This window comes from Malurus melanocephalus, unplaced genomic scaffold (assembly GCF_030028575.1).
Source record: "Malurus melanocephalus ecotype Western Australia unplaced genomic scaffold, MMel_1.1 scaffold_361, whole genome shotgun sequence".
NCBI classification, from domain to species: Eukaryota; Metazoa; Chordata; class Aves; order Passeriformes; family Maluridae; genus Malurus; species Malurus melanocephalus.
Window position 1 is genome coordinate 594,388 of NW_026623593.1, and position 25,744 is coordinate 620,131.

At 39.2% G+C, this 25,744-nt stretch overlaps 1 protein-coding gene across 4 annotated transcripts in view; it reads left to right on the forward strand.

The window, feature by feature from the left end:
- RBMS3 (RNA binding motif single stranded interacting protein 3) overlaps positions 1–25,744 on the forward strand; it is a 660,983-nt gene that overhangs the window by 587,153 nt on the left and 48,086 nt on the right. For all 4 annotated transcript variants that reach the window (XM_057378472.1, XM_057378474.1, XM_057378473.1 and 1 more), the window contains 2 exons: positions 5,422–5,518; positions 8,077–8,127. In XM_057378472.1, coding sequence (XP_057234455.1) covers positions 5,422–5,518; positions 8,077–8,127 — 148 coding nt within the window. The remainder of the gene's footprint in view (positions 1–5,421; positions 5,519–8,076; positions 8,128–25,744) is intronic.

The following is a 25,744-nucleotide window of genomic DNA, read 5'->3' on the forward strand; positions in this document are numbered from 1 at the left end:
CTGGGATCACCTTGATGCTTTTCTTGTGAAGTGTGTAAATGTGATGTGTTGCTCGCTGACGCAAGACACAGCCATCGGTGTGTGGCCATGGTGAAAGAAACTTTAAGGCTCCTAAGCTCTGTGAAGTAATACAGGAGCCTTGCCTGGCAGCAGATGAGTCCAGTAGTGTATCATAGCATCCCATAGCTGAGGTTGGCTCTGCTTGAGCCCATCCCCAGCAAGGACACCTCTATCCTCAGCTAACTCAGGAAAGGGGTGTCTTCCTCACAAGGCGGACAGTGTGGAAGTGAGTACAAAGCCAATGCTGCGCCCACACCCGCCCTGCGCGTCAAAGGGTGCAGAATGTTCTGACCATAACATGGGCCAGGCCACTAAGGTTTGCATGGAGCAATGTCACCCAAAAGTCTCTAAAGCAAAGACCTTTTTCTTGTTGAATTCCCATTCAGTCAGTTGGGGTAACCAGCATGGAGCTAAGTGAACTGATGCTGGGGATGGGAAAGTCAAGGTGATGACTCAGAAGAGTTACAAATTACCAACCAAATTTAAAAAGGAAGATTAACTGCATGTGGTGACATTTACTAGAGCTTCTTGAAGGGGTGGTAGATGCATCTGTGTTGCTAAGTCCACACAAGATTATGTGGAGGACAGTAGCCTATTGGAGAAATAGATCTCTGCAGGTGTCATGGGGTGGTATTTAAAATTCACAGCTCCTTAAGAGGTGTGGATTATATTAGGTTTTGAGTTGAGCCAAAAACAAAGMTCAGGGAAGAATCTGGGCTCTTGTTTCCAAATGAAAAGGTAGGTTCTTACTGTTCCTGGAGTCGTACTGTCACTTTTATTACCATATAACTGCATATTTGCCTTGAAAATCTATAGCAGGAATAAAACAAAAGAGAGTGTGAGAGAGACTTTCACTAAAAATKACTACAATTTTTTTCCCCACTAAGGAATAGATGATTTTCTTCTGAGTCTATTACATTGTAAAGCTTGATTCTCCATTTCATTATATTGTTTTTATGCCTATGTCACTCTGTCTAAGCATCCAGTGGAGTTACATCAGCATAAAACTGGTATAATGGAGTGGAGAATCCAGCCCAWAGTGTACCATAGCATTGCAGTGTGAGGTACTGAAGACAGGGTAAGCACACACTTCAGTAGGTAAGCTCTTTTCACTTGGCARCCTCTCTGTGCCTTTTTTTGTTTTATAATCAGCCTTTTCTCAATTGTGTTTACAAAGGTACTCAGGTTTTATTTTGGGGAGTAGTGTGCCTGTTGTAATATGCTACTGATTTTTCGATTTGTGGCATTAACATTGTTCTAGTAGTTTTATGCACTCATACAAACAACGGGATAGAGCTCTTGTACCTGCACTGTAAGGAAGCTCATTTAAAACGTTCCTGTGGCTGGAGCCCTCCTGGCCATTTGACTAAGATTGCAATGTACTGTATCAGTTTAGTATCTGATATCTGGGGGACTATTCTGTGCATTTGCTGGCCAATGGGCTCAGTATTCAGATAGGTCTTTTCCAACTCAAACATCTGACTGTGTGCCTTGTTGCAACAGAAAATTGCTGCCTTGATAATGCTTGGTAATGCTCTTACATTATGTGAGCCCCAGGATACTATTTATGAATCTAACTTTTTCAGTACTGCCCGCAGGCACGAGGCATGAGCAAATGGTGTTTATTGCAGTGCAAATAGGATCTTGCTCTTGTGCTGATTCTGTCTGGAAGCTTTGCATGTTCCCCAATAGAATGGGAACCATATGGATTTTTTTTCCGCTTTTTGGCAGGGAAATAGCAGCCAGACACTGCAGATAATGCAGTCCCCAATGTAGCAGGGGMGTATGTGCTTTGTCTGTTAAGCAACAGAAACTGTTGTTAATGCACTGCCTCTCTGTCCTGATGATGTACTGGAAATATGCTTCTTTTTAACATTGCTTAAAAGTGTGTTCTTTTGAACCCTTTTTAAACCCCTCTTCGGGAACTTCCAGGAGCATCTTTTTGCCTACTAGTGATGAGTTTTCCCCGTGCTTATGGAATCTGGGCATGCTGGAAAAGTCTATTTTTAATACAAGGATGACGTCCATTTGTCCTTGCCCTTGCCACCTGCATGCTCGTGCTTCTGGCATTGCAATTGCAGCTGAGGAGMAGGAACATTGTCTTACAGCTGCAAAAAGCTGCACGAACCAATGTGAGGATGCAAAGTGCATCTGCAGAAAATGCTGCTGAGCCTTTTGGAGAGCTCTCCTCAGAGCTCACAGGTCAACTMCCACAAAGCCTGTGCCTCTCAAAATACCTTGTGCTCAGTACTAGATACACTGTGCATTTTAATGCTGGGAAACTTGGAGGCATATTTTAATATATCTAAAATCAGTCAAAGCCAGTATTGTTCATATCTCTTTCCACTCCTCTTTCTGATATAGATGCTCTGATGACTGAGAGTCCTGTATTCCCTTGAATGAACTTACAACACGCATCTTCCACTTCATTTCACCTCCCCCTGAGCCTGAAGAAAAAAAAAAGAAAAAGAAGGCAAAGCCTGAAACTGAATMTAGCAAGGTCCTCAGCTGCAGATCTTATTGGTGTGCTGTAGAGTTTGCACCAGAACAGGCCACTCTTGCATTMTTGTTCTCCCTGTCTTTTATTAGATACCCAGGATATGACTTACACCAGTCATATATTAGGATATTAACTATTTGTATGTGAAGGGATTTTAGGGAGGTGCCTTGATGTCCCATGGGTGAGGGTATTGTTGAGCCCTCTTTGTCCATGAGCCTTTCCCTGGCAGCAAATGACTCCATCAGTGTGGTAGGTTGAGCATCCCATAGCTGAGGGTGGYTCTGCTTGAGTCCATGCCCARCAAGGACATTTCTCTTCGAACCACAGCTCTATACTTCACGTGCRGCAGACATTCACACCCTTTATTATTAGATCCTTTTGGCCTTAAGTGGCAGTGAGGAAAGAAGACAAGCCTTTGTCTCTTGGTGTAAGAGATCCCTGACTACAAAATGTTTTCTTTACAGCCTGTCGCAGTGTCTCAGTTTGTTACACTTGWTATTATTATTATTATTAAAATATATGGACTGAATTTTCTCACATTGTAATTTGTAGCATCAGTTTCTTCCTTTCTCTTCCTTGATGCCCTTGATGTGCACAAATTTTCCCAATACAGCTGAGAGTCCTGGTAGTATGTTTTATTTGATGCTTATTTGAGAGCATTCCAAAYGGCGACAGATAAACGGTATTGGCAGGGGTGTTGGAAGGGCTGCGTTTTCCACATTACCATAGTATATATTCTACAGGCTTATGTGCTATTCAGATAACTGCATCTCTAAGCTGAAACTGAAATGGCAAGCTGTCTGTCAAGTTCCTGGCTTAGCACACATTTTCTGTAAATTTGTTAGTATTTGCTGGGATTTATTGGAGAGTTTATTCCAAAGAGTCAGCACTASTTCCAAATGGAAAGTTGTTTCCTCGCTGTACTTGTCTATGTCCAAGCGGTTCATATTGGTTATGAGTATGAGCCTAGCATCAGGGCCAGGTTTGTGAACAGAATGAGAACAGAATGGACAAAAAATTGTGGTTTTCTCAATAATTTTGGTTCTATATTGTCTTTAAATTTAAGAGGTTTTTATGTATAAGTTGCACATTTTACCCATAGATTAAATTCTGTCAGTCTGCCATTGACTATTTTCATTTGCTGCACACAACATTTCTTAGTTGATCCACTTAGCAATAGGCCAAGTGATCTCTGTTTAACACTGACCTGGTAGAAGAMCCCTGTAGAAGGAGTTGGAGAACATGCTTCATGCTAGTGCCATAGATGAACTCAACTAGTGGTRTAAAAATCCTTTCTCCCACAATGTTGTGTGAACTTAATATTTGGTATAAGCATGGGGATACTAATGCCTCTAAGTTCTCATAAAAGGATATATATAAAACCGGGCAAAGGCACAATTTTAAAATAGCCTCTGTGTGAGCATTGTGAGGGCAAATAAATGGTCCCAAAATAGCATTTTATTTCTATTAAACAAAAAAAAATTCACTCAGATGCCACCTGCTGCTTTTGGCGTTTTAAAATCTGATTTGGAATAGAATGAACAAATGATTGCTTCTCTGCTTCCCTCTCCCCTCCTATCTTTGAATGTTTCCACCCAATGTTCAAAGACAGMAGCCTGTTTTTCCAAGGCTATTGGTTGAAGTCGGTGGTTATTTGAGCCTGCATCCAGAATGARTGCATCCAGTCTGAACTAGACTGATTAATACTAAATCTGTGATGCCAGAGCGATCAGGAAATAGAGCACTTGTTTAAACACCAGTAATGATTTTTTTTTTAATATTGTTTTTTGGTTGCATAGCTCTCATGGAAAGCTATTGTTGATTGCCTCAGAGTAGGGAGGAAAAAAATGTAAAAAGAGARGGAATGCAATCTACTTCACTGTGCAAAATCTTATGTTATTTATTGGTACATTCTATATGAGAAGGATCTACAGGAGGTTTAAATTGGACAAAAAGAATGCTGCACRTGAGTGTTTCTCTCTGGGTCCAAAATATCGACATTTGGACAACTGTAAGACCACAAATATTCTTTTTTTTAAGGAATTTTATTGTTCTGCCTTACAGTTAAAACTGAAAAAAGGGCAAATGCAAAAATCTTTACAAGCACACAGATATTAAGTACTAACACAATCCAGCAGTAGTGATATTTTCCAAGTGATAATTTTATCAATAATCATTAACCCACAGGGAAGGAGAAAGAGTATAACATTTATTACCATCAAGCAAGAGATAGTGCAGCTTCTGTTCATAGCATGCAACCGTGGAAATAAAACCAACTGAATCTGAGATTTTCAGTGCTGCCTGGGGCATTTAGCCTCATAATTCCTGATACATTTCACCAGGAAAAGGGGGTTTTGCTCTCTGCCTAGATGAATATAAAAATTTCAGCTGGAGTTTTTGTAGCCACCCCTTAATAAAATAATTCAGGCATGTATATAGAATGTGTTATTCTCAGCACTGAAGCACTAGGATATGAAAAGAAAACAGTACCCTGTGTAAAAATGAAATCGGTAATATTGTCTTCAATATCGCGTAAGAAATTTCCTTTCACTAGCTAGCACTCTGGAAAATCAGCTGTCTTTGCATTTCAGATAATTGCTTCTTGTATTGCAAAGTTCTGTATTTGTGCTAGTTGAAGTGAAAAAAAATATGCTTTGTGTAAATATTCCTCCTACTTTCCATTTTCAAGATCTGCTCAATGGAGCCATCGCATCTTTTTTATTGTGGTTTTGGAAATAGATGGACATAATTACCTGTGTAGACTCTTTCTGGTTTTGCCCAGGAGGTAGTGAATTATTTAGCCAGAGCCTAAGTAGTCAAAAGGTTCAAAAAAAAATCTCGCTTTTGTTCTTTGTTTGCAGATTTTATTCCTCACCGTACAGTATTCCAACAAACCGCATGATTCCACAGACATCAATCACGCCATTCATTGCTGCTTCCCCTGTCTCTACATATCAGGTACGTCAGATATGCACTTRTCTACTGTGTTTCCCAGTTAATTGTGTTTTGGATGTGGATGAAGGTYGAGTGTATACCACAGAAAATTGTGTGAGTGCTTGCACTCTTGAGTCACACTTAAAACAAAGGACTCTCTAGTAATATTCAGGTATCATTGGGTGGAGTTTTAGGTGTTTCCTGCATTCTTTACGGTAGTAACGAAAGCCACCATAACTCTTCATTTCAATCAGCTTCTCTGATAGACAACCTTTTGCTTAATTTCCAGGGGACAGCATCAGCAGCTTATTATTCTTACTGAATTGTTTCCTCATTTTGGCTCCCCTTCATTAGCCAAAATTTTTTTCAGTGTTTTTTTAATAATTTATGTTGACTGCTTTATACTTTGACCTTTTGACCTCAACTGTATTTTTTCCAGTAATTGCATCCTTTAAAAGTACTCATTTTTATCCAATAATCCCTGACAAAGCAAATTACTTGAGGATAAGTGTCCTCATATCCTTCTTTAGTCTGCTACATGCCATGTCGTTCAGAATTTCTCTTTTCAGCATATCCTTCTCAGATCTCCACTGGGAAATTATTTTCTTGTTTTGGCTTTCTGAGATGCAAGTCAAAACCAGATGGCTTATTTTTATTATTAGCCATTCTCTGGGAACGTATCTCTTCACAGAAGCTGGTCATTGGCCATACCTTTTCCAATTTTAGTTATTTCTGTCCTGTGCCATCAATGCTTTTCCAACCCTGAGTCTTATCTGAAATAAGTTTACAAAGTTGCATGGTGGGTTGTTCTCATTGGTAGAGTTGGTTTGTTTGTGGTGGGGGGTTGCAGATGGTGTGGTACTGCTTACAGGTATTTTGGAGGGATTACTGTGCTTTAAACTTGATCTTCAAAGAGAAATGATTCTTGTAACTCTCTTTGACTTTTGTTATTTAATTTTGGATGACTATGTAACATGTGCCAAACAAAAGTTGTTTGGATGAGGTAAATTCAGTAAATTTCAGTAACGRCAGCACCAAAGAAGAGTCAATGTCAGAGATACCTAAGTGCAGCTCACGCGAAATTTTCTCAGTAGCAAAGCTGGCTTAAGAGCCATACTACTTTCCTCTTATTCAGACCACTGAATTCAAGCCACCCAGCCACATACATTTCATCACCGCTCCACAGTTCACAGTTGCTCCCTTTTCCCTTTTGAACCATTGCATCAGTTTGTGATTTCATGTGTTTACACCAAAACTTTTTTTTTTTAAACCCTTACCATTTTCCTTAGATAGTTTGCAGTGTAAGCCCAAAAACATTTGACCTGTGAAGGAATGGTGAAGGAACTGCAGCGGTGCAAGAGTGGGAGCAATGAGCAGCAGCAAGCTATGGCAGCCYCAGCGTGTTTTAGCTCATGGGGATTCACAACAGAAAATGTTGTAGTAGAGGTGTGTTTGCACGTGGGTGTGCAGGTTTTGGTTCTAAAGATGTTTTGCTGAAATTGCTTTCTAACAAAAAACAGACGTTGATAAATGAAATGTTGAAGCACACAGAGTTATGCAGTTAATTCTCAATGCTTTGTTCATGAACAAGATCACAAGAATCTGGGGAAGTGGGACCTTGTAGCTTTCTCCTTGTTATCCCTGGTCATGCTCAGTCTCACGTCCTGCACACCCATTTCTGTGACAGCAAGTGGGGTGCCCTCTGATGGCTGTAGCACAGCTACGTTTTTTGGTACTTGTGTGCTGTGGTGCCCAGACTGATGCAAAAGGAAACTAAAATGCACAAATCTTGGGGCTGAGCCTGAATTATGATAGCCTGTGGGCCATTCACACGTAGCACAAGAGGGAGTTACGGCTCAGAGATGCCACCACAAATATGTAAACACTCTGTAATGTGTTTAATTCTTAGTAAAATTGTTATATCCTTGAAATATGTTACATGCCAGACATAAGACAGAACAAAAAAGAAAGATTTTGGTGTTGCACATGGAGTTCTCGTGGGAATAGACTGCAGGATGCTCAAGATATGACTGATCCTGAAGGGGCAGAGACTTCTTAAGCCAGCTTTGCCATTAAAGCTTTCAATAAGTTTCAAAAACTCTCAAAAATTAGATCTGCAGTCCTTACTGAAAACAGAATAAATCATTCTGGGATCTTTAAAAATGTTATACCTTTAGAAGTTCATACAGATACTTTTGAAARTAAACTTTTAACATTTTATGTCTCCTGCACTGTCGGTTGGATGACATGTTCATGATTACATTGATGGATGAAAGCAAACAATGCAAATGAAAAATAGGACAACATGGAATATTGAAGGCTGCTTTATGAGATAAAATGTGATTCATAGAAGCAGTGCAATCACTCAGACTTCTGACTTTGGTGGAAAACACAGTCAAATGAAATTTGAAAGCTTTTTCCTTTGTCAATAACTTTTCAAAGTGTAAATTAATATTGTGTTGAGTTATAAGACTTAAGTCTTTTGTCAAAATTAGCACCTTAGTTGTAGTAGAGAGAATATTTTCAAGTAMACCTTTAAGTTTTAAACTTTTCTATGCTAATTAAAAGTATTTGATGTGCAGGTCCAGAGTACTTCATGGATGCCTCATCCGCCATATGTTATGCAACCAACAGTAAGTGGATACTTGSTTATATCTGGCTAAAAGTGCTTACATTGTAGGCTTGCTCTGCTTGTCCAGCCACATTAAAGTCTTGGATCATGTAGGAGCAGCCAGCTGCTCCCTGTGACAGAGCCTCTGCCGTAAAGGTTCTGTTTCTTTAAGGAGCAAGGTTTGATTTAGTTGGAAGAGGAGGATGGGTGATGTTATCTAATTGCATTGATTGTAGGACARTAACAAGTTCTGAAGTGTTGCTTCTGGAGCTCTGCTTCAGGGACTGCAAGATAACTGCATACTTTGAATTACCAGGATCAACACAATGCCATTCCCTTATGTGCTAATCAATCAGAAATGTCCTGTGTAGTTTTGTATAAAGGATCCTCAGTGCCTCAGTAATGCATTTCAACATACTGGAAAAGGGTGAAGCACAACTATCTTAGAGAGTCTCAACCAAATCTAAATCTGCTTTATGATTTGACCCGACAACTTGGGTTTTTTTCCCCTTAGTAAATTTTCATCTTTATCAATTTATAACTACTCAAAGCGGCGTTGTGTTTCTAAGCAACATTCATTAGCAGTAGTGCAGCTGACTTTTTGTTTGCCTCAAAGAAGAGTTTTGATGCACTTTGCCTAAATATTAGCAATATTCCAGAAGAAAACACTGTACTGATTTCCCCTATATCCAGATCACTTTAGTTCCATTTCTACCTTTGATGAGTTTTGATGTGGTATGGATCCACTTAATAGTGTCATTAATCAAAATTTAAATGTATACCCCAGATAGTCATCAATACATTTATTTATACAAGAAGAATAAAATTAAAATGAAGGTCTATGGCTTAGGATTGTTTGTTATGCACTTTTTTGTCCAAATATTTTGACTTCACAGTAGAGTAACTTCTGRTGAGAGTTAGCTGTACAGCAATATGGATACAATATCCATTGGTGGCACTACATATCCATTTGGCAGCACGAGACTCTCATCCCTATTTGAAACCCCCTTCCACACCCCTCAGCTCTTTGGAGGCAAGTTCTTCAGTTTTCTTTCACTGGGCAGTAACCATAGTGTGAGATTACTGTCTCCTGGGCACCCAGTTCCTACTGCTGCACTTCTCTGCAGATCTTGGGGGAATTTTCCATCTCAGTAGAGTGAAGCTGTTTCTGTATTCCTTGTAAGGAAGTTAAATATATTGAAAAAAATCATAGTTAGCTCAGTGTTGTATTTTAATGTTTGAATTTAACAGCAGACCACAAGAAATCTTAGATGTGTGTATATGATGAGTGACCAGACTTGTGGAAGCCAGASAATCTCCAATCCTTGCAGAAAGACTCCCTTTCTGAAAGGAAAACCTAAGCACTTTACCAGTCCCAGATTTTGTGTATATGTGTGTTTGAGTTTTATTGACAATTTTTGACAATATTCAGAAAAGCATTTTTCTGTAGTACTAGAAGAGGTATTTTGATGTGGCAATTGAATGTATTTACTCCTTGGTAAGGACATGAAAATTGTCTTTTATACTCAGTGGTACCCTCAATATGCTGAGTTAAATTTGTGTTCATTGTCAACCAGGAACAAAAAAGGAATTGTGATTCTAGGTGGAAAAGCAGAGGGACAGTGGATAAGTGGTGCACCATTTCTATTCCAGTGTCATTGCTATTGTGGATTACTTCCATGTGTTTTCTGCAGCAATCCTAGTCTGTTCACTGAAAGATTTTTTTTTCCACATTTCCATAGATTATGTTCTTAAGTGAGAGGACATGAGGCATTTAATACTGAAGAGCTATAAAAGCAAAAAGGTGGAACTGCCATTCCCCAGGTTTCATTCAGAGAAGAATTCTTTATTAGAAATGTCTGAAAACTTGTCARAGTACTACTGCATAGAGAATTCAGGAGACTTCAGAATTAATGGTCTGTTTTGAAAGAAAATAAAGAATCTGTGTCTGTTTTAGGTTTCATGCCTAACTATAGACTCTATTCTAGRCACCTCAATAGCTTAAGAAAAAATGAAGAAAATATTACAATAAAGTTGGCAGAATTAAGGACATGAGTTTTGGTAACCCTGTGAGCTGATGAAACTGGGAACTTTCTAATTTGGTTAGCTTTTTGTTTCTTCTTGTAAACTAGTTTTCCATGTTATTATCTAAATTGCTGCCACTTTACTTGATAATATTTCATGAGATGATTGATTGTGGCATGTGATGTCCCGGTGGAAACCACTGCAGATAAATAYTACATTCCCCTTGCCCCAGGAAGGAGAACATTTTGTTAAGCCTCTATTATTCTTTGTGAGTGGGGATGAACTCATACAGAAAGCACAATTTGAATTGCTCAAACGTTAATTCTTTGTTTTGATTATAAGTATCCACTAAATCRTGTTACTGGATGATTAGCGTTTCATTTCCAACAGAAAGTCTTGCTTGATGTTTATGTATAATTTAACATCACATAGCATCCCTCATGACAAAAAGATAGGCAGCAGCGTGCTGTAGAGGAGACAAAGGAGGTTTTTCACTCAGCGTGCTGTGCACAGACAGGGCAGTGTTCTCCCAGACTGGCAAGCTTGCCGACAGGAGGGAAGAGCTGYGCTGCACAGAGCCACCATCCTGTGTCTGCCTGTCCCTCCTCTGCCTGCCCATCTCATCTCYTTTCCCACCTGCCTCCCCGTGCAGCAAATACAAAGAAATACAAAGCTCTTTCCTCAGCGATATCCCCTGCAGCAGGTTGGCCTGCCAGACATTTTGCTCCTTTATTTCCCTTCGTGTATCGATTTCAGGCACATTTTCCTGATGTGTGTGTATATGCATTCTGTATCCATTTACTTGGTGGATTAAATAGCCAACTGTAGTAAAAGATTGTATCTCSAATTCCTTCTGTAGCTTTTTAACTGCAACCAGATAAACCTCTGACCCTAACAAACAAAAATGGCATATTATATTAACTGGAAAACATTTGTGATTATTGCTGTCCATTCTCAGCCTTGTTTGTCTTTTTACTTCTGTGTTACCCCTAAAACCAGAAAACAACCAAAATTACATTTTCTAAGAAAATAATAATCAAAACATTTTTGTCCTAAAAGGAGAAAGTTGGATGAACAGTCAAGGACTCTGCAGGTATGGAACTGATATTKTAGGATGATGMTAATAATTTTTAATACAATTTTWAAAGGTGTTTTAATTTTGGTTATTAGTGATTTTTGCTGGTCCTACTCTGAGCCATGGAAAAATAATATCAAATAGGTTGAGGTACCATTGCTATTTTTGAATAAATAGTATTAAAAATAAATTTCTATGGGCATAATAGAGTCACATATGAAAGCTTCCCAAATCTTTATGCTTGCACAACCTTCAGGGTTTTGGAAAACAGGATTCCTGAATCATGTGAACAGGATGAAAAATTTACCTGGAGGCTCATGTGAGACACTTTTGAAAAATGCACCTTCTGTAAATTGAACCTTCATCACTTTTTCCCATATTGACCGTGCCGTGTCCCAGTAAGAACACCTAAAATTTTGCAGTTTCATTGCTTTGCCATGCGCCCTGGTCACTCTCCGTAGCTGTAATGGAAGACAAGCTCCAAAAGAGTTATAGCATTGTGAGTTTGGATTGAARCTGGCAAAACATTTAATGCAGTAATGGCAGTCTAGGCTCAGTTTAGTTAACTATATCTTTCGAAATATAGTGCTTATTCTTCCGTGTTTGAAACAAGTCTTGTATTTCATTACGGCCTCAGGATAAGGATAGATGGATTGTGATGACAGAATCAAAACATAAATGGGATAAGAGTTATTCTGGGGATTTATAACATTTGCCATATTATTGTGTTTTTCCTGTAGTCCCTGTAGGCTATTTGACAGTTCAGGGGATATTTTGAAAAATATGTTTACATATCAATTCACATGTAGACAGTCTCACTTTTACTGATGAGGACACTTGTTCAAAACATTTTGTTTCAAATCTTTATCACAAAAAATACTCTTCCTCTTGAAAGGCAATTTTTTTTTTTTAGTGAAACAACAGAAATGCACTACCCTAATACTCAGTATACACACTGGTTTTACACTTATCCTCTTTCATTTGCGAGTGAAACTGTGTGACTATAAGTAATCTCTGGGTCTGGAATAGTTTCTACATAATAGCTGGAGAAGGAGTTCGGCAGTGGCAGCATGAAGGTGCAAGCAGAGCAGCATATGGAAAAATCTACCATTGACAATGAATAAGTATGTTGGGGAGAACTTCTGGAAGTTTCTCAAGCCCTTACAGCCTTTCTAGAAAGGTCAATGCCTTAACAAACATGCTTATTAATTTTTTCTGTCGTCCTTATTGTAGCCCTGAATGTAATGGCTGAATGTAATCTGTCTGTCTTTAAAAGCATTGACAAAAACACGTCTTGTTTCATAAGCAGTGTAAAACCCCTACTCTGGTGAGAAGTGAGGCTGAGCAAGGACTCCAGATTCTTGCCTTTTGATTGTTGTGCATGAATGTAGCATAAAAGGTACAAATTGTTCGACTGAAATGGATCAGTTTTCATTTTCTCACTAGCGACTCTGCTGTTTTGGATAATACCCAAAATACCACAGCAGTTTCAGTGTTTTGATTCTTACGCTCTGGAACAAAGAAGTTCCTTGTGCTCCAGTCCATGTCCCTCTCCCAAGAAAACTTTCTCTACCTCACGTTTATTGCTCTACCTTTTTAGTAAACAGAGCCAGGAGTCTATCTTGAGTTTGCCTGTTTGAGTGTAAGAAAACAAAGTATGTCCTCTGCAGACAGTTGAGTCCTGCGTCCAGGRTGAAATGTGAGAATTCAGCTAGCTGGTATGAAAAGTAAACAGGAAATAATCCTTAGAAATTGGAATCTCCAGCAAGTCTTTCAACTTTTAGCTGTGTATTTTTAAGAGATCCTTTGAACATGAACTTATTTGAACTCTTAAGGCTAAAGTGTTTAGAGGTTGAAATAACTAACCAAATACCAATGACAAAGTTCTGCTGAGCAATTTTAATTCCAGTGTTTCCCGAGGCAGAAAATCGAGGGCTGCCAATTCTCTAACTCTGATAATCAAGACAGTAATTGGCAATATTCCTTTGGGGCAGGCAGGCTCACATGAGGTCATTGCTGCATCACCCAGCACCCACTGTACACAGCTGTACTGTTGTGTCAGTGCTACCTAAAGTGTTTTTTCAGATGCAGGTGAGCCTGTGCTTGCTGACCTTCCTTAGTGCCAGGTGTTGTTGMGCTGGGGAGAGTACCCAGCACAGAAAAGCAGTGCCTGAGCTCAACCAACTTAGACCTCTAAAAGAAAACAGGTGTAGGAGATTCGGCCAAGTTACATCTCCTGCTCAAGTGTAGCGGTTTTTAACTCTGATTATACAATGCTCCTGGAATCATATCAAAGTATTGTTCCAGTTCTTTGTTCTGCTGTAGTAGAAGTTAGTATGAATGCCAGAAAAAGATAGATTTAAGTTAGATTTCCAACATATTTTGACATTCTGTTAGAGCCCCCTAGTGAAACTGAGCATTTTTTTTGTGATGGCAGCAGGACACACCACACATGGATTCACTTAGAAAACATGGAGGAGAGAACCACAAATGTTTCCAGTAGACAAGCCCTTGCATTTGAGGAACTTTTGCCGCGCTGTTTTGTCCCAAAAAGACTTCAGAGGTCCAGTAAAATTTTATTTTCTTTCAAATATTCCACAGATACCATGAATATTAAATTGATAAACCATCAGTTTATTTTAAAATGTTTACATTAGTGGAAAAAAACATACAYCCGTGTTTCATATAAATCTATAAACATAAATGAAAAAGATATTTGGAAAAGAAGACGTCTGACACTAAATTTGAAAGGTTCCCCAGAGTTTTTTTGAGCCAAGAAATTCTGGTTGAGGTTATGGAATATTGATTTCTTTTTAACAGAAAAGAYGCAACCTTACCCATCAACCTTCATTGTCAAGAAAAACCTTAACACAACAGCTGTTTAAAAGCAGTTTTATCAAAGGGGACTATTTTTTTTWAAAAGACTGTTATTAATCAATGGCCATTAGAGTACCTTCTGTGGAAGAATGTAGTGCAACTTTTMAAAAATCAATCTCTAATTTTGTACAAAGCCTGTATTGTGCTTTCAGTTTTCCAACTCCATGTATATCACCTAAGAATATCAGCTTTACTTTATTTACTTCATATTGACATATATAACATCTCTGTTTTCATGTAGATTTGCATTTRCATCAAATCTTAGATTTACAGAAAGGCAGAATCCTGAACACAAATCTGTAAGATTCATATGTTGCATTTACCATTTTGAGCAAAAATTCCTCATTTGTGGAGCACTGGTCCAGTTAGTTATTTCTGTGGTGGTAGATTAATAAGTAGGCAGAGTGTGATAGGRTCAGGAGAGAGTGGTGGACTGTGTAAACACATGCTATTTATCATAGGCCAAGAGTTAGATTAATCAGTGTGGAGAAAGGAATGGGCTCAGCAGGATGCTGAACCTCACTCACCATCGGGTGTTTTGGCCCATGTGTTTCATTCTGATTATGCATGTACGTGTGTGCTGTGAACAGTCTGGGGCGTGTGCCGTGTATTACAGTCCTCTCAAATTCGCCCTCTGTCATGAACCATTCTCTTATTTCGTGCCCAGCACTGTCTGATGTCWTGCAGCTGATGCTGATGTCACCTGYCTTTCCCAGAGAGCACTCTGCTCTGCTGGCTTACAGCAAATCAGACCATGTGGATGTTGTAGGTGGGACCCCAGCCTGCTTGTAACAAAGATGGTCACGGAGTGCAATTGCCAAACGTGCAAGTTCTGTGATGGTGGAAGGGAAAGGCAACCATTTCATCTGCCACAGGCAGCAAAGAGCTTTGGATGCGCTCTGTGGTCTGAGAGCACAGAGGTTTTGTGCTAGTTGGTGACAAGGAATGATCTCTGGGTGCCTTTCCCACAATGGAGATGTGGTTCTCATTTCCATAGTGCAGTTAAGAATAYGAGATGCATGTTCTCCAGCAGAAAGGGACCTGGATCTCCTTTYTGCCTCCCAAACCCCATCCCTGGACTGTGGGAAATCAGTATTTCCATTKCAGAAGGATTGGGCAGCTTTGGAGAAGGAAAAGGGTTCTGTAGTTCTGCAAACCCAGAAGAGAATTCTTGAGAAAAACCCATGATTCGCAACTAGAGGAATGCCAGGGCAGCACTGTGACTGTGATAACTTCAAAATAGGACTAAAATATATTGGCACAACCTGTCCAAGTTGTAAAGGTGAATTCCTGTTTCTGAAGGATAAAGTCAAATTTTAGACTATTGACAAGATGTCATTTTACAAACAATTAAGTAGGAAGAAAATTATGCATGAATCAATCTTCAAGGTTAATTAATTTATTATTTTTTCAAATACAGTATTCATCTGGGGTTTATCCCAGAGGCTTCAGCTGGTTTTGAAAGAAAAGTCCAAATGAAAATCATACATACTTGTTCAGCTATAAATATATTTTATAGCTGTATTAATCCTTGTTTCAGCTCCTTTTTGACATGAGCCTGCCTTTTCTCACACTGGCTTCAAAGAATACACTTTGGCCTAGAGCACTTAGTGACAGATACTTTTTCATCTGCCCCTGATCCGCTTTTTGACCTTGGAGAAAACATCTTTCTCTCAGGCTCAGTTTCGGATTTGTCTTATTTTTTTTTAATCCCAATCAATTTAGGTTACAAAACTATTATACTGCTAAATAGGTTTTCCTAGAAGTTTGTGGAAATTTTGGTGGAACAAGGGCCTATCTTGACCGATGCCTCAAAACACATTCTCATAGTAATATTATTAAAGTTCAGGGTTTTCATGTTCATTATCAAAATAACCTGTCCCAGCTACAAAAGGAAGTATTTAATCTGATTTTTACCAGTAGAAATCAAGAGTTAACTTCACTTAAGGAAATTGAATTGCATAGGTGTGAAACAGTGAGARTTAGAAGAGATTCATGCCTGAAGCAATAAGCTGATGAAGGAAGGGGACTCTGGCACCTTCTTAATCCTTAGAACAAAAGCACTTCCATAAATTACCATTATGTTACACCAAGTGCATTCAAAGACCAATTCACATGAGTAGAGGAAAGTAGCTAATCTGCATATTACTTATGATTGCATCATATTTATCTAGTGCAGGAGTTGTGTAAAAAATTATAATGATGTACKCTAAGGACTTTGTGACCAGTTCATAAGAATCAAAATTCCTGTATCCAGGAACCTTACAGAATCACAGAATATTCTGGGTTGGAAGAGACCCACGAGGATCATGAAGTCCAGCTCTTCAGTGAGCGGGATCAAAACCACAACCTTGGCATTATTAACACCATGAGCTAATCTCAGTGGCATGCTACATAATCCCTTGCAAAACCTGATTAAATAGTTTGATTTTATGCCTCTTGATAATCCTATCAGGAGGTYTGTTTCAAAACACCTTTGCTCTGAGGCTTAGCACTGTGATTTTAATTTCCAGCATAAAGGTGCTCCTATTCATTTTGCCTCCATCTGTTCTTGGTCAAACATTCTTCCTATCTTCAGTAACTGTTGTCCCTTCTCAATGTTCACCACAATTTATAGGCAAAAATTTTACCTGCATTTTCTCTTTTAGGCTAACTATGCTGTATTTGGAGTAACCTAATGATTTTGTAMCTCCAGCTGCAACAATGACCCTTCTTTGGATCTATTCCACTTTGAATTCATTTTTCTGGGGCAGCCTATGCTCACAGGATTCCAGTCTTTTGTGCAAACAGCATTAATACTTCCTTCTCTTCTCTGGGATGCCTTTGCTGCATTGTAAAATAACATCTTTTTTCCCTTGTGCTCATGACTGGTAATGCAGTCATCCTGAAATTCWCTGATATTTCCAGGTTTTCTCTTCTTCCAGGTTTCTGGCAGATGCTCCTATGTGATAAAGGAAACCACATGTTAGCCTAATTGTCTTGATGAATTTGTGTCTTGCTCCGTTTAATCTAGTCCTTCCTGTAAGGTAGTCTAATTTTCCACTTTACTAAATGTGCCTTACAACTTTGCAATTTACTCAAATCWTATTATTCAAGAGCATTATTAAAAACATTGGATGAGAACAATCCTGGTGGAGATTTTCGTGACTCTCCCACTGAAATTGTATAGATCTTCTTTTAGCACAACSTGTTATCATTTTCTCTTTAGTTAATCCTTCTTCATCACCAAAGTTTACTAATTTCTGGTGTCAACACTTCCTAAAATACTTTATTGACCTTCAGAGAGTTTAGATCTGCTGTGTGTCCTTTGTTGAGAAAATAGGTCATTTTATTTTAAAAAATGAGGTTAGCTAACTCTGTCTTTGATTTATCTGTGTTCCATCTTCATTAATATCCTTTATTCCTGGCCACTGGACCTGTGCTTAAATGTTTCAGCTGCAGCAGAGATGATCCAGTCCTGGTTCCTCATTTCACCTTGAGTTCAGTGACTTTTCTGGGTTTTTCATCTCCTTTGTCTCTATTCATTTTTCTGCCCAAACACTCATTCTCTGAGTGCTGTCTCTGCTGTCTGATGGCTCATGTAGGAATTGAGACAGTRTCCTTATTCTGCTGGGGCTATTTCTGAAGTACCTTTAACGTGTCCCCCCTCCTCCCTGCATGGGGAGTCAAGCTCTGGGTTCTCTCCTTGTTTTTCATTTCTCTATGTAAGAAACCTTTTGTTAGGTGTTTCAATATCATTTGCAAAGTCTCAGATAGGCTTACAGCAAATCTTATTTCTGGCATCCATGTGCAGCATTATTTTGCCTTTTTTTTTTTCTCCCTTCTGTGTTCATTCCTGATATACTTATTGAAGTGTCTGAGTAAGTGGCTGATTAATTAACACCTTGTCAACTGTAACTGCTGAAGCATTTTAATAACATAATTATTTTAAAATTATTTTTGCAGAGGTAGTGCTAACAATTTTCTTTTTTGTATATCAATGTATGAGTACACTGTGATCTGACATCCTGCAAGTTAGAAACATTCAAGATAAAATAACTAGTAGCTTATTGTTGAATGTATTGAATGTAGTCAGGTCGAACGGTATTTAACATTTTTTTTTACTCTCATAGGTATAATTCTTCCTTTTCATTTGAAATGTCTTTAGAAAGAATATATTGACCTAAACTTTGCAGTATAGAGGCAAACCATGTGTATCTTTTCTAAACTGATTTCAATCAAACTGAAGTAGAGTAATTGCTTAATTACAGATTTCAGGGTGTAACCTTGTGGCCTTGTTTTCCTCTCAAAAGTGGTGTAAATTAGGATTGAGTCCATGCCTTCAGCAGTTTGCCACAAGCCTCTCCTTGTGAGTCAGGGGTATCTGCTGTGCTGTTGGGAGCACAATTTCAACCTCTGTCTTGTGTGATTGCGAAAACAAATAGTGAAATGTGATAGCATAAACACTGAACATTCTTTGGCTGTTTCATAGTGCATTGATGAAGAATGAGTTGTGTAACACAGTGACAGATCCACAGATTCTGAAGARTGTTGAAGGAGTGCCAAGTTGTTATTTAGTGAAACCACTACCTTTRGACTACCTGCCAAAGAGATGCACTTCCAGCAGGGTGTGTTCTCTTATCAATTGGCCTATTGTTAATGAGGAATTGGAAATTAGGGGCTGAAATCTCACTTCTTCTTACTACAGTTTAAATGCAATTTGTTATTTCTTGTAAGTGACTACAGCCTCTCCTTAAAGGATGTCTCTTGGACAACCTTTCCTGTTCTGTGCCTTTTAAATAAGCCACTTGGGATGTTTTGTAATGTCACTGCAGGTCTTGTTGTCCAGGAGAGCCCCTAACATCCACCCCAAATCCCAGGTGTAGCCTTTCACCACTGTGCTTTTCCGAGTGAGCAAATGAGTGGAAGTTATCTTTTCTCTATGCATGACAAACAATACCTGCACATCCCAAAGCAGGAACGCAATTGGGTTCCTCATTATCCATTGTCTGCTTCTGCCTCCTAAAATACTGTAAACTCACAGTGTGGAGTCCTCATCTGGGGTTCAGTCTGGGATAACTTGGATGATTACTCCAATTTCAAGCTGAGGATCACAGGATTGACACCCTGCTACTGATCTCTGTGGTGGGACAAAGAGGGCTGCATATGATTCACACAGCACACAGCCTGCTTTCAAACAGCCTTTGTACTTTTCYTGTAGGGCGATCTGCAAATCATTATGCACCCCCTCTTTGCCCAATCCACACAGGATGTGAGTCTGTGTCAGCTCCCAGCTTGATAGCCTTCCGCTTTAGCACTATCAATAAAAAACTCCTGCTTGCAGCTTTGGAAATTGCTGGTCTACTGCYTGCCTCCAGCCAAGAGGGTGGGTGTGACATTCACAGATGTCCCACAGCTGACAGGGTTGAAACTAGAAGTGTATTTTCCACAGGCAGGTAGGGGAAGAGAGCTGCCATTGTAAAACTGGTTCATCCACACTGCCACAACTKCTCCTGGCTAACCCACAGTTCAGTGGTCCAGGAGAGCAAGCMGTGTTTCAGGAAAAGCATGCTGGATGCATTCCACCACTGACATYTCTTCCTTCTGGCAGGCCGTGTCATTTTTGTGGAAAGGAGAGGATTGCTCTAGATGTACTTGTTTTAAATGAGGATGAAGTGTTTGATGCAATGATTGTTTCCTGGCGCTTGTCACAGGTCTTGCTTYAGGGAGAGGAGGGGGTGGACATTTGTCAGGAGTAGTTTGAGTGTTTKTGATAAGACAGGCAGATGCAGAGCCCCATCTCCCTGATTTCTGTCYGTGGAAGTAGCAAAGCTGTATTATTTCCCTCGCTAACTCCACTTCAAGTGCAGCAAGCAGACAGYCATCATGACAGCTAAAGCTGTGACAGGCCATGTCTTCCCCCAGGARCAGCACAGAAGAATTTAAAGGGCAACCTGTGCAATTCCCCTGGTTTCATGCTGCCTTCTTCAGATAGTAACACCCTGTTTGCATCTTCAACCTTCACTTGATACCCAATTTTATAACATTTCAACCTAAATCTTCCCGGGTATTCAACACCTTGACCATGTTGATTTTCCCAGGAGATGACTATAAAGCCAATTTTAGGCAGCTGGTTAGAGCACAGTGATGGGATGGGGGGGAACTGGTCTTTGAAAGAGAGTCCTGGTACTGCTGCTGCCAAGAGAACTATGGCTCAGAGCTCAGATTTGGACCCRCACAGCAAACATACCTTCAATCCATGCCAGTGTTCATATTAAAAGTATGGATACGGAGTAGGTCCTGGAAACTCCATACTGGTTTTGCCCTTTCCTTTGCTTTGTCYCCACTTTACAGGGTAGAAAAGCAAAACTRTTTATCGCTGGGTGACAAAGTTCAAGGTTGGCTGTAGTCCTGAAATAAATTTTGCTTGGTCTCCAGAGGTGATGTGAACATCTTTGAGATTCTGGACTTCATACTTCAGTGGATAGTAACTATGGCTGTTTTCACAGAGATAATATAAATGTATCAATGTGTGTAACTGCCATCCATTCAGTGACAAAAAATATTGGAGGTGTTTGTGCTGTAAGCCAGGTGAACTCATTATAAACATTTTGTAATAGAGCTCGGGAAGTTTCAAATGCCATAACTGAAGAGAACTATTCACAATACTCAGAATGTGTACATTTGCTATTCTTCCTAGAGTTTTACATGTCATTCAAATCTGTCTTTCAGATAAAAATCAGTGATACGGGTCACAGCTCTGAGAGTGTGGGCTGTGGTGATTAGCAATCATCTGTTTGTGGTGGTATTCACTTGCCTGCACAATATGCAATGTATTTGAATCCTCTCTGAGGTTCTTTTCATTATTTTGTTCCACAGACAAGTGAGGGAGTAAGTAGAAACATGCCATGAGTGCTGTTGTGTTGAGTGAAGTATGAGACTGTGCTTTGCTGTTTCCTTTCATGTTCTTGGCCAAGCTGGGACAATATGTAACCAGCCATTATGCAATATTTGTTCTGCTTCTCACAGCATAGAAAGCTGTGTTAACTCTTTTGTGCTGGTAAAATTCTTGTGAAAAAATACAATGGATGGAACTCTTTGACATTAACAATTCCTGTATCCAGTATAAGTCATAGGAGCATCACAGGCATTACTTTTGTATGTTATATGTGCTAAAGGACAATAGTTTTACTCAAATGTGCTGGTTTCCCTCTGAGAAGTATTTTCTCTATTTCAAAGAATGCTATCTGTCATTCTGACATGCTCCAAAGTGCAAGCCCAAGCCAAACAAAGCAAGCAACAGCCAAATCAGCAAAAGTCTAGAGTGTATGACAGACAAAGTCCTAAAATCCCAAAAGAGTCTTCTGTCAGGCCCCCGTTTTTACCATAGGTATCACTGGTTAATGAGTTACTGTGAAATTCTTTAGTGTTGCTGTGAGCAAACACATTTTGCTGACCTCTGAGTTAGGAACTACAGAAAATGTCACGAGCTGCAGCCAGCTGTTCATGCCTTCTGCGTGATCTCCTCAGACCTTGAAGCAGCTGTCCCTTAGATCTACCCAAATAATAAATTTATAGCAAATACACCTGATCTGAAGTGAAAAGATGAATCATCATCTCTAAAATAAAGGACAGTTGCCAGCAAGTTTTAAAATTTTCTCTGCACAGTTAAGGGAATACAACTTCCTGAAAGTGATGAATCAGTTCTGATGATTGATATAAGGCTCTAATTTTCCTGAAGGTTTTTAAAGGCTTCTGAAATGTTTCTGAAATATTCTGGTAATTGGTGTTGTACAATATTAAAAATCCTTCCAAGCTGTCTAATTAACTACAGCCATAGTTGCTTCTCAAAACCAAAATTAACTACTTGGTTTGACATATTGCGAACCCTCTTACACAGGTGGATAATTCTGTCTCCACAAGGAGTTTTGGTCGCCGAGTTTCTCAGCTCAGTGGATCTACAATTGAATCATTTCCTCTTAATGGGTGACTTGACTAAGTGGTTGCAAAGTAATTAGCAAACACAGTGGACCCAGTATTGAAGTGTAAGATCAGCATCTTATCAGGAGCTACTTATTTCCTGTGGGAAACTGCGGTCGACTTCTTAACAGATTCGGAAAGCAACTTGTTGCTCCTTCTTCTAAGGAAGCTAATCAAGGAATGGTTGCACTATCCCAGACATTTTTTGACGCGTGAAGTGATCCCTACTGATTCTAAAGGCATTTTCAGAAAGTCTATTCTTTACTGCTATTGGATGTTTCATTTGGCCACCTTCAAGAAAGCAKTAATTGTCTTTTTACAGATGCAGACTATTTTTTATCCACCAATACGTTTTAATCTTGGTACACAGCTGTTAATGGGATATGCTTCCACTCCAGAGCAATTCAGATTGATTTTGTTTCTGCTTCAGAAATATATTAGAGTAAAGCCACAGTATATAAAAGTGCTCAGTGTGCTGAGATGAAGTAGCCTCACCGTGTTTGCATCTTCAAAYGGGAGCTCAGTACATTTAGAGCAGAAGCAGTGATTGATTGTCTGGTGCTGGGGCTAATTGATATGGCACTAACTTAGTCAGAAGCTCTCAGCTCCATCAAAATCACACATGATACTGCTCCTGGGCCTCTTAATATTGACTGGGTAGTTCATATGATAAAAGCAACATGTTTTGGAGACTTCCAGARCTGAGTGAATCTTCCTTCAGCATCAGTTACATTCTTTCCAGAAAGGCTTCCTGCCTAAAGTAGCATTACTCCTCCGCTGGAAATTTTTTAAAAGGATGTTCTCAGGTCTGTTTATTTTTTATGGGCTTGGATGCGGTCACTGAGATCCTGTGAGGTCAGAAGAATGGAATGAAAGTGGTCACAGATGACACTTGAGCTATTTCCACAGCTGGATGCACACCAGCCAGAGTAGGCRGTCCTCTGCAGATGAATTAGTTCGTTGAAGTACATGATACAAAACATCTGCTACAATGAGAACAAACAAAAACAATGTGCCTTTGAAGATGGGGATTTGTTGGGAGCTGCTTGCAAGGGTTCTGAATGAGGCAGTTGTCAGAAACATTTTCAGGCTTGCCYTTGTGTGAACTAAAGCAAAACTACACAGTAAAAATACCTAAATTCAATTAAGAAAAAGACCCTCTTTTCCCAGATTTTGTTGCGCTCATTCCTCATGCAGCAGTGGGGAGGGAGAGAACCCCTCTGTACCAAATGTTTTTTATGCCCTAAACCACTTTTAATACAATGGTATAACTCCAGCTGAGTGGCTGTAAAAACTTAGAAGCTACAGTGGTATAGTAACTGTTATTCTGTCAGTCGTTCCCTGCGCTGCTTTATCACCAGCTGTCTTGAAGTGCAATAGACGTTTTTCATTGTCGCTGCCACCTGATGACAAATAAAACCTTCAAAATGCTTTTGCTCGAAGGAGTAGCTCACAGCTCCTAGCCAGAAGTAGACCTTTCACATCACCTTAATGAGCTGGAGSGATCCAAACATTCCCACCTCATTTTACTCTTACAAGGCAGTTACTTTTGGCTGCCTTTGATTTTTTTTTTTTTTTTCATATTTGAGCTGATGAGGAGGTAGGAATAYGACGATATTTATGGAGTAAATAAACAAGTTGTTTGCGTAAAGACTGAGGAAAAATTAATCAGAGCCAGGTGTTTATCAGTTATTATAGGGCAGCATTGTTCTCATGGACACTTTAAAGAAAATGCAACACTCCTAACACATTATTTCAGCCATGAGAATGATGAATTAGATGCAGATATATATAAAAGCATTGGTTACCCTGGGTTTTTTTTACTTTTTTTTCCTAAATTGAACATGCTGTCATGCAGATTTGGTGGATGAGAATCCTGTCCAACATACGTGACAGGAAAAGGCTGTGCTGCAACAGAATGATCCCAAAGAATTTGGTGCCCAGTCTGTGTGTGCACATTAGGTAGACAATAGTCACAAAAAAAGAGAAGTAAATAGAAGTTAATCCTTTAGATCAAGCATGTGGTAGGGATTTGTGAYTTTGGACCTGGGAATCCTTTAGTTCATCCCCTGCTGATGCCCTGCTGTTCAGTGTCTGCACAAGGCAGCTACATTTTTTGAAAGGCTCAACAACTGAAACAGGAACTTCTGTGGACCTTATGGGTGTCAGACAGGCCACTGGGAGAGGGCTTCTTTCCTGGCTTTTTGTCTGGGATCCAGTGGTGGGTGTCAGAATAAGTGAAAAGCTACAGAGGAAACAAAGTTAAACAAGGTTCTTGTACAGTTCAGTTGATTCTACTTTATGCCTTCCTGATGAGCGGGGTGTCTGATTGTATATGTAGTTATAATTTATTATAGCTGTACAAGACAATTATGTTAATCTTACTTTTATTTCCTAATATTCTTTGATCTCACACACATCAAAGATGTAAAATTTTAGTCTTGTTGGTAATTAGCTAGAAAGCAAATATGTTGTCTGTCAGTACAGAGGATACAAAGCACAAGAAATTGTCCTGGGGGAGTCTAGATTCTAGACTAATTCTTTTTCTCCTCATCAGATTTTTATTTCCCTTTCATCAGTTCCCTCAGCCATTAAATAAATGTACTGGAAGTAAACTTTGCCATTGTGAAATTCATTCAGCTTATTAAACCACCTAGTCAGCCAGTATGAATCCTCAATTGAGGAAAAGCAGTTTGGTACATCAAACAAAAATGAGCATCAGTGTTTCCCAAAGCTGCAACAACCCCTCGCGGTCTGTACYGATGGAGGTTTCACGCTCGCTTGCTGTTGGTTTTAAGCAGGCACAGGCTAACGCTGTGCACAGTTCTYATCTGATTCACCCATTATAGTCCAAAGGCTTTGATTTCTAGCTTGTGATTAGTGCTCTGGTCAAGAACAGCAAATGAGGATATGCTAAATTATTTGGCTCTGCAGTTGCTCTTCAAAGCCGTCTTTCTGGAAGGAGAAAACACACAGGGATTATTTTACAATTTCTGCAGTGAATCTCTGCATCAGTACTTTATGCCTCCAGCTGGTGGATTTATACATCGCAGTTTATTCTGGGGATTGACCCCTCCCTCCACTTTTGTTCATGAATTGCAAAGAGATCATTATCTTCATAAATTTGTTTACAGTCCAAAACTTCCATATGAATAATTTATGACAACATTTCAGCCTAAGGATTCTTCTCAGTGTGCATAACAAGTATTTATTAGATGGTTTCTTACTGGAAGTTGTTATTAGACTTGATTCTTTCCTGTTCCAAAGTTGGTTGTCCTTATCTTTATAAATTACTTCAGCTTTTAGACAAGATGGCTGTCTTGCCATAANATTTTTTTTTTTTTTTTTTTTTATTAAACAAGTCTGCAAACAGCATAGGGCCCTAAAATTTATAATTGGATTACTGAAAAAAGTCACTGAATTACAATCTCTATCTGAAAACAAGAGCAGAATCATCTCTGCTAGAGATAATTGATTAATGAAAATCTGTCTTTGATATAAAAATCTTTTGCATACCTGCATAGTAGTGTACAGTTTGGCATCTGTCTCAGAGGATTAAAACAATGTGAAATGCTGGTGGAATTCCATTYGATGACAAAACTGTAATTAATTTCAGCAGGGCCAGGATATCAAGCCAGATTTTTCAAATTCACTAAGATCTGTGTRTTACCGTGATTGTTGGGTTACAGAAGTTTGAACCACT